At 42.2% G+C, this 9,696-nt stretch overlaps 1 protein-coding gene across 1 annotated transcript in view; it reads right to left on the minus strand.

Annotated features, from left to right (window-relative positions):
* The window catches only part of atp10a (ATPase phospholipid transporting 10A), a gene marked incomplete at both ends in the record, with an annotated part of 42,179 nt that extends 32,744 nt beyond the window's left edge, over positions 1–9,435 (minus strand). The window contains 3 exons of the mRNA XM_080535974.1: positions 1,762–1,847; positions 3,526–3,730; positions 9,023–9,435. Coding sequence (XP_080392100.1) covers positions 1,762–1,847; positions 3,526–3,730; positions 9,023–9,435 — 704 coding nt within the window. The remainder of the gene's footprint in view (positions 1–1,761; positions 1,848–3,525; positions 3,731–9,022) is intronic.
* Positions 9,436–9,696: the final 261 nt, after the last annotated feature.

Here is a 9,696-nt window from a genome sequence, read left to right on the forward strand (position 1 = left end):
TACTAATAGGGGGCTTGAGCCTTTGGCCCCCTGACGGAGGGCAGACTTGACACATCCCGGCCGTTAGGGATTAATAACGGCGTCCCCCTGGGCCCTTTTCCCAGATGTTCGTTCGACACGGTTCACAGCTCGGCCCTGCTCACCGAATGGATCACAATCAGGGAACTGGGAGAGAGAGTGATTCCTCTTTTCACGCAGCAAGGTACTAGTGAGATTAGACTGGGTGCCGTCGCCCGGCCGTAATGTAATAAAACATGGCGTCGACAAGCCCCCCCCCGCCCCCCCGCGCGCTCGCTAACCAACCGCACTCCACTGTAGCCTGGCAACCGAATGCTGGCAGCATCTGGTCTCTATCAAACCTGGGAATAAATGTCATAATTATGTGGGTTCCCGGCGTCAGCTGACTGCCAGCCAGCCAGCCAAGCCCCCTCAACTGTGAGAACTGAGGACTTCATCTCATCTCCTAGGAGCAGCAGAAAGGCTCCACACAACATGTGGAGCAGAAGACAACACAGGCATATCTTCAGACACCCGTTTCAACGTTGAGAACAGGCCTACGGTAGTTCCCCCAGGCCTATGCCCTGGACAACGTGTTGAGGTTGTTACCGGTCACACGCCATTAGTTATAGACAAATAGATACACACAGTGTGTAAGCTTCTAGTTCTAGGCAGAGATTATGTGCATTTAAATGCATAATGTTGTTCCCTGGCCAGTGCCCACCAGTGGGTGTACAGACTGTCCTCAGATTCAAGATTCAAGATAGCTTTATTGTCTGTCACACAGTGACAGAAATTCTCCTTCGACAGGCAGAAGTGCAGCTCAAGAATACAGTTCCACATTAAAAACACACACAGGTCACATACATTAATACATACAATAAAAAACAGACAGACATAGCAGTGTTTATAAAATGTAGTGCCTATTTAAAAAGTCCAGTCATTTAAAAAAGTGTGTCAGTGTGTCGTATTAATCCAAAACTACTGATAGCTTCAACGCAGGCTTCTGACACACTACCACCACACCATTCACAGTACATCCTCAGACAAAAGATGATATTAAGCTCTGTAGGTGCCTGAGATCGTCGAAACAATTTCTAAAGTGCATCAGAAAGTGAGGAGAGGAAAGCAACGCTAAAAAAGACAGGCTGTGTAAATATGCAGGAGGGTTCTTTGGATAATTAGACAACATGATATTAGAGTTGAATAGTAATCTGAATAACGCTAGTGCAAGTGAAACGCAAAGGCAAGGCTAGACGAGGACTTTGTTAAACTTCAGTTTGTGGGTCAGAAACGCCCAGTTACTCATCCAGTTACTTAGATTTCAGCTGTTCGTTCGTTTTTAAACCACCACAGGCAACCACGAGAAAGACCTATCTACATCTCGTGACGTTAGAATTATATGGTTCTATCTCTATTTTTGGTCAAAATTGAGTTTTTTTACATAATCTGATCCATTAGGTGTTTATTAATGCCTGAGTGGTGTTATTTTTAAAATGTTGACATTTTTGAGTTAGTAATTCATAAAATACAAAGGCTCCATCTCACAAAACATAATGGAATGTAAAAACCTTGACGCTCAATATCTCTGAACTGCCCTAAACGGAGATAGAACCGTAGAACTTAGATCATTCTAAGCTCACAATCTATTACCAGCTGTGATTTATTATGATGAACAAAAAGAAAGATGAACCGTGCTAGGTAGGTAATTAAGCTTTGGTGTAATTAAGAGGGACCAGAGTGAAGGAAAGACTGTGTACTCACATGTACCCACGAAACCGGTTCAGGTCATTATTGGGCTTCTCACATTCAATGACGCTGTTGTACTTTGACGGGTCAAAATCACAATCCTGCAAGTAGAAAAACGTCATTTATTCATTCTGTCCTTAAAAACAATAGCTAGCTTCTGTGCTAGGCTATATGACTCAGTCCACAAACCAAAACAAACCAAAACAGATTGACGATGACTCATTAAGAAGAGATACGGACGTATCGTCACGTGTGTGAACAGGAAAACAAACTTTTTAAAATCGAGTTTCTGAGGACTGAGAGAGGGCTGTCAGAGTGTGATAGCGTGTGTGGGATGTTGATAAACAGACTGGCTGTAATCACAAGGTCTAGAAGCTTTCTGACACGTCACAGTTTGCTCTCGGCTCGGGGTCAGAAGGGCTAATATGCAATCTGAACAAGTTAGCTTTGACCGTCGTCTCCCTCTTCATCACATATTGATGACCCTGGCGCTGACAAACAAGGCCTGTGGAGGGGAGTACATTGTGGGGGGGGGGGGTGACACCTTGGTGTTTTGTCAGAGATTTGGCAGGCCACTTTAGCTGGGCAAAGAGCGGACCAGCTGAACACACCGACACAAAAACAAACACCTCTCAATCCCCCAAGTCACCAACTCAATGTGAGAAAATCGGCGCCTGATAAAAACCAATAAAAGACAAAGATTACGAAAGCGTAATACTGAGAAAGTCCTTGTATGGGTTTCACAATGTGTTCACCTCATCTTCATTCTCTCCAGCACCATAGGAGAGTCTACGTTATGTACAGAAGGGCAACTGTCTACATTCTGTAGTAGAACAGAGAAGAGTTCCTAAGGAAATTACTTAGAATGCTTCTGATGTTTGACTACAGAATGTAGAAAGTCTGTTTTCACATCCTGGAGATAATGAACATGAGGTTAAACATGGTCAAGTGCCCCTTTTCCAGATCTCTATTGAGAATGTGTTTCAGGGTGTGTTATCACTAGAACATTAGGGTGTGTTATCACTAGAACATTAGGGTGTGTTCTCACTAGAACATTTGCTTCACTTGGAATCGGAGTTTAGGATAAAATTCGCTTTACTCTGCGTCGTTTGGAGCGGTGAGAACGCGCATTCGAAGTCGCTCCCGGAGCAAACAACCGACGGATGCTCCGGTTAAAAACGACGCATCGAAGCTGTCCGTAGGAAAACAACAGCGCATGCGTGTTGATCTGGATAAGAGCGGGACGAACGGGCGATTTTAAATTTTTCTGACCAATCAACTACCACGTCTGTTGCTTCGATTGCGTATGTTACTTCGTTTGCATAAAGGGTTGTGAGAACATAACCTTAGTCACAGGGTTAGGCCCAGCATAGTACAGTATTGTAATTGATGATTAAGCCACAGCCTCTGCTACAGCCTTTTCCTCATATTAGCGTCACGCAGATATCATATATCTGTCATCCTCCAGGTGATGAAATTAGGGATTTCACTGCCATACAGACAAAAAAGGAAGCGAATTGGCATTCTCTTGGTTCCAGCTTGATTAATCTCCGCGTAAATAGACGTGGTCGGACTGATTTCCTTGCAGGATCTCGTTTCCAAGACCTAGCACCTCATGTTTTGACCGAATAACTGAAATGTAAGACCTTTTCAGGCCTTGTAAATCGGATTGCTGGATTTTAGACTTAAAGGCTTTTTAAGACCAGCGCGGGAACCCTGCAGATATGAACCAAAACAAGAGTGGAAGGCTGTGGGATGCGAGTTGGTCGTCAGTCTCACCAGGTCGATGAAGCTGCGGACCACCTGCCTCTGCTTCAGGTTGGTCTCCCCGTCCAGGGTGGCCGTCTCTATGTGACACAGCCGGTCCGGGTCACTGGAGCTCAGCAGCAGAACGTCCGCGGGCAGGATCTCGTTGCAGCGCAGCCTGATGAAGTCGCCCACGTGGATCTCCTTCCAGAACTTCTCCACATACTGCCTCATAGTCCTACAGGCGGGGAGGGGGGATGAAAACAAACAGTTTGTGAGCTTAGAATGATAAGGTTCCATCTTAGAATGATAAGGTTCTATCTTAGAATGATAAGGTTCTATCTCCGTTTAGGGTAGTTCAGAGATATTGAGCGTCAAAGTTTTTACATTCCATTATGTTTTGTGAGATGGAACCTTTGTATTTTATTAATTACTAACTAAAAAATGTCAACATTTTAAAAATAACACCACACAGGCATTAATAAACACCTAATGGATCAGATTATGTAAAAAAAAAACTAAATTTTGACAAAAATTGAGATAGAACCTTATAATTCTAACGTCACAAGTTATCTTTCCATGTCTAATATCAACTACAGTGGAGGAATGTGCTGCTTTTCTTTTCCTAAGAGCTTGTAGATGGAAGGCGAACAGGTCCCATATGTATGTACGGCCGTGCTCTTGAGCAGAACAACCTTTGGACTGACTGAACACGGGTGTTGGAAAAGATGTCCCAATAGGAGCAGCCTGTTTGTGAATGACTATACCAAACTCCCTCAATAACATCACTGAGAAATATAATCAAAATAAGAACACAGTAAACACATGTAAACTCTAGTGCCCTGAGTTTAATAGAATGTCATTCAGGTGATGAGTAAGACAGTATGACATTCCTTCCTGGTTGAAGGAAAGGGAACATCACTGGGAAAAGACGTGAAAGAAAGAAAGAAAGAAAGAAAGACAGAAAGAAAGAAAGAAAGGCTTTAGGCTGTAATGCTCAGTGTTGGTCTCGGTCCCAATTTCCCGCCAAAGAAAACGTAGAGTGCTCTTTTTTTCGTGGCCGAAACGGAAACTATGACAATAAGCTACGCCACACACACAAAACGATCAACCCCTCTAATATACTTTCATTCTTTCTGGGACATTTTTATAGGTTACATGACACTAAGCATGATGAATCTTCAGATGGATACAGTACTAAACTGCGAAGTGTATGTAATTGAAAAGCAGTGACTGTTGAACCGAACAGGGGACCTTTTTGACAGGGTTAAACAGACATGCTGTTGGATCCCCCCATGGAGACAGGAAGCTTCACACTCACTCGCCACAACACATTGTTTTTCAGGGAATTATTTCCCTCAAAGGAGGCTAGCTATTCTTAGCCCAGTTGTAAAGTTAAAGGCCTATACACTGGAGTCACCATACGACAACTGTCCTTAGTCTGAGTATGTCTAAAAGGAGTACACACCCAGCTCAACAATAAACTAAGTAACAATAGAATATATAAAAGTAACAATAGAATATATTTAACACCTAGTCTACTTGTGTTTGGCCCTCAACAAGAGAACACGAACACAGGAAATGTTAGATGGAGGCGTATGTTTTGTGTAATACTATTGTTTTGGCAAAATTAAGTGTCTTGGCAATCATGAGTAGCACATTCTGCTAGCTTCAGCATGGGAGTATTTCAGTGTGTTACTCAATCTTGTCTGAGAGACTAATGAGCACAGAGGGTGATATGGTGTTTACACTCAATAGCCCCATTTCCACTTCGCGGAAGAACACGGCGCATGCCAACGCCAATTGCTTTTCCATTGTCCAGATCACCTTACGAGCGAGAGGGCTTGTGAAAACTGCTGTTTATCAAAAACGAGGTATTGCTAGTTTGAGTGATGTATTTGGGGATAATCACATGGCTTTGAGGGAGGAGTGAGGTTATTGTTTATGAATTAGCTACTGCATGGTTCGTTCACATCCCTAAGCACTGCACTAGTGTATACACTTGAAGAATTAGTAGTTCATCATTCTTGACATATTAGTTCCTGGTCCGAAAAAAAAGCCTATTTTCTATTCGCTCATATTTTTTAAGAGTTTTTAAAGAGACTGTTGACTGTGTTGAGTCATGTCATGGTGGCAATTGGCCAAATGTTCTTCAACACTAATAAACATTAGTCGCTTTCTGACAGAGGTGGCAGCGTGTGCCAAAGCCTGGTGCTTCAAGCCTAGTGAACAAGTCCAGTTTCATTCCCACAGTCGGCCTTTCTAGTCCCATCCCATAGTATGATCTCTAGTTTGTTTACATTCTAACAATGTGTTACAAGCCATGTGGAGACTAGAAACACCTCAAATAGCCTCTGGTTACCAAACAGGTTCTGGTAACAATTAAGCAATTTTATTTGAAAAAAAAAAAAAGCATTATTCAAATAAATTTTACTGTATAGATACACAGCAAGCTATAACTTGGGATTATGCTAGCCACCCACCAAGTTCGCTAGCCAACTGAAGTAAAGCTCTGTTGAAGCCAAGGAGTGTGTGGAAAAACAAATGGTCCTTGGCATGCGCTGGCACGCACAGTTAGCCCCGCTGTGGAAATTGGGCTACTGGCTCCGCTGTCGTAAAGCGGTTATTGTGATGCTCCTCTATTCCTTTAATTACTAGTGCAACTAGTAGGCTAAGTAGTGCAAAATGAAATGTTGTTTCAGACTAACCAACACCCAAACGTCCTTCCCTGAGGACACAGAACAATAAGCATACAGCGCATCAACATATGTTTACTGTACAGTATTAGATAGATAGTACATAGAAAATGTTCCAGAGGGAATTTCAATCCCTCCAAAAGAGTTATAATATTTTGGGACCATGACTCATGAGACAGAGGTCAATCAATCTACAAAAAACAAGTTAACCTATTATAACCCTGTTTGGCATAAGTGAATGCAAAGTTCAGTAGAAAAAAATGTATCTGACATTTTCTTAACGCAGGCCATATTCCATATATGATCCATTTCCAAATATGATCCATTTTGATAACTCTGGATATCTCCCACCCCCCCCCCCCCAGTGTAAGCCCCTCTGCTGCACTGTAAGGCAATGACCCTTATGAATAATGGGAGTCATGATCAGCTGTGGGCGGGTTGGGTGTCTTTTGTGGTCACATAAATAGGCCTTAAATGAAAGAAAAGCATGGGGGAAATGATAATGACATCCACATACCTGTAGGTGACCAAAGGAAGGTAAAACAACAAACAGAGCATTATTTTTCTAATGTTTTGACTTCACATTTCCTTCATCTTAGAATAATTGTTGCCTGGTTTGTAAAGGGGACATTTCTGCAAAAATATTGACCACAGCAGCAGTCACAGAAGAAAATTCAATTATGTCCAACCTTGAGAAGAGCTTCAGTCAAGGCCTAGCTCACATTTAAAAGTCACAAAACACTGAGCCTTTTGATAACCATGAATCATGCCCTGTACATGGCTGACAGTGCTGCTTTTCATTAGGGAAATACAGCGTCTCTACACAGAGACTGGGGAAAATAAATACAACTTTAGGAACGATCAGGGAACCTTTCAGAGAAATCAAAAGGTTAAAAAAGTATCTTTCAAGTAAGTGTTGAGACAAGAAAAAATTGCACTGCCCTACACAGCAAAAAACCTCTGCCTTTGCTACACTAACACCGTACAGCCACTGATCGATATGGTCGATTCTGTGGGTCAGATGAATGATTTGCACCTACAAAGCATTTATTTTTGTCGCATTACAATTCAGCATTTTGCTAAAAAAAAAAAGTGCAAAACTAATGGATATCTGGATGTTGTTAATACATTTCTCCGCCCACTTACAATATGCCACAAGTTAGTGGCGATTGGTTTTGAGTCAAGTGTCAGTGCCCCCAAAAACATAACAATGATTCAATTCATCCAACTCTCTATTTCGCCTTCCTCATACTGAAACAGATAGTGAGTAACATGAGTTGCTGTAACATGAATCACAGCAACTCAAGGGACATGGGTCATTACTCTGTGTCATGGCTGGACAATGTCATGGTAGCAGCAACAACAGTTAACCTGCATTAAGAGGATGTACTCTGGAAACTGGGCTACCTATAGATAAGATGATGTCTCTCTCCATAGAAAGGTCAACACAACCCTGTGGGACTCCTAAATAAACATGTAACAGTCACTGGGACACATTAACTGGCATTCTTTGCCATCATTTCCAAACACCAAGTGTGTAGCAGATGTCTGTTCAACTGCTGGATTTGTTTTTCCAAATAAAACTCTTAACCTGTCTGAAGTGACATGTATGTATATATATCCAGGTTATTTTCATTGAGCCGAAATCTCTTTCACAAGAGAAACATGGATACCACGTTATGTAGTGTGTCCATGGAGCCAATGTGTAGCAATTGAAATCCCATAAGCACAAAATGCAGGCCTATACCTTAAAGGTGTTGTCATCGTCTGGGGTAAGACTACTTGAATGAACAAAACAGGTATAATTAAAAACCCCAAATCAAATCTCCTTTCCTCCCTTGTACAAGACCCAACCTGAGGCCTTGGTATGTAAACCATCACCACCAGTCTACTTCACTACTTCAGTAGCCGTCACTGTTTCCCCCCAGTGTGTAAGTTCATGTCTTCTGGGTCAATACTGTCTGGATTTAGAAGATTGTGGATAGTAGTTGTTTGTTTAGTTCTCCGGTTCAAGATAATGGAGCATAATAGATGATGTTAAAAGGGTTGAAGTATATAATCTACCTATATCCATATCTACCATCTAGCCTTTATGTTTGAGGTATATTTTACCTGTTATATTATTATAATATATTATATAATCTACCCTTATCCATATCTACCATCTAGCCTTTATGTTTGAGGTATATTTACCTGTTAAAAGGTTTGTTAAGTTAATCTAGGTGACTCGTTAGAATGATGGCTGGGTTTGACAACAGAGCAACTTGTTGATCCACCGAGACAGTATTGTTGATAAACAGAGAGAGAGAGACATACAGTATAGTTGATCAACAGAGTTGCCACAGGGGCATACAGTATTGTTGATAAACAGAGACAGACACACATACAGTATAGTTGATCAACAGAGGCAGATACAGTTCTCCGGTTCAAGATAATGGAGCATAATAGATGATGTTAAAAGGTTTGAAGTGAATCTAGGTGACTCGTTAGAAGAATGATGGCTGGATGTGACACCAGAGCAACTTGTTGATACACAGAGACAGTATAGTTGATCAACAGAGTTGCCACAGGGGCATACAGTATTGTTGATAAACAGAGAGAGAGGCATACAGTATAGTTGATAAAACAGAGTTGCCACAGAGACATACACACGTAGAGTATTGATACACAGAGGCAGATACAATAGCGATGTTGCAACAATAGTAGCGGAGTGAAACAGAAACATTGTAACTAAATTGTATCCGTTTGATGCAAGAAACGTGTTGACTCAACAAGCATCTATCTATCTCCCCCAGTAGGCCAGGCCAGTGAACACGGCCAGTTAGTATACATACCTGCTATAAACCAGACAATCCATGTGGTTGATCTCCTTATCGGACCGGTGTCTCCTGTAATCCTCCCAGAGGTCTTTGATCGCGGTGACGGACAGAATGAACACCACCGGGGCCAGGGCCAGCTCCGGCTGGAAGGCGCTGACCACCGGGACGAAGTTGAGCAAAGCGATGAACACGAAGTACACGTTGGCGAACCTGTGGAACTGCTCGAAGAGGTTCTTCGGCAGGAACGAGAGCAGGGTGTATTTGGTGGTTTTAATCTTATTGTTGGCATAGTGTCTGTTCGGGACGTCCTCTCCCTTGGCCCGATGGTCGGTCAGGAGGATGTTTGAATGCACGGTCCTGGTTTTGCCTTTCTCCTTCTTGGTTCTCTTCTTGGGCTTTTTAACATCATCAGAACCTTTCAGAACCATTCCGGGTTCACCTCCAACATCTCGCGCCATACTTTTTTGGCGTCAAAAACTTTTCCAAACTTTTTAGTTTTTCTTAACTCCGCTTTTTAGAAATAGATCATAGATCCTAGTATGCATCCATGCTGCTTGACTTTCATCTGTAGAATGAAAAGATCATCCCCCTATTTCCACGCAAACTTCTCCCTTTTACACTCATATCTTCGCTTTCTTTATTTCTCTTCTTTCCACATTTTAGGTTCTAAGGGGAAAGTTTTTTGGATC

This window comes from Nansenia antarctica, assembly GCF_963989245.1.
Source record: "Nansenia antarctica genome assembly, chromosome: 7".
Lineage (NCBI taxonomy): Eukaryota > Metazoa > Chordata > Actinopteri > Argentiniformes > Microstomatidae > Nansenia > Nansenia antarctica.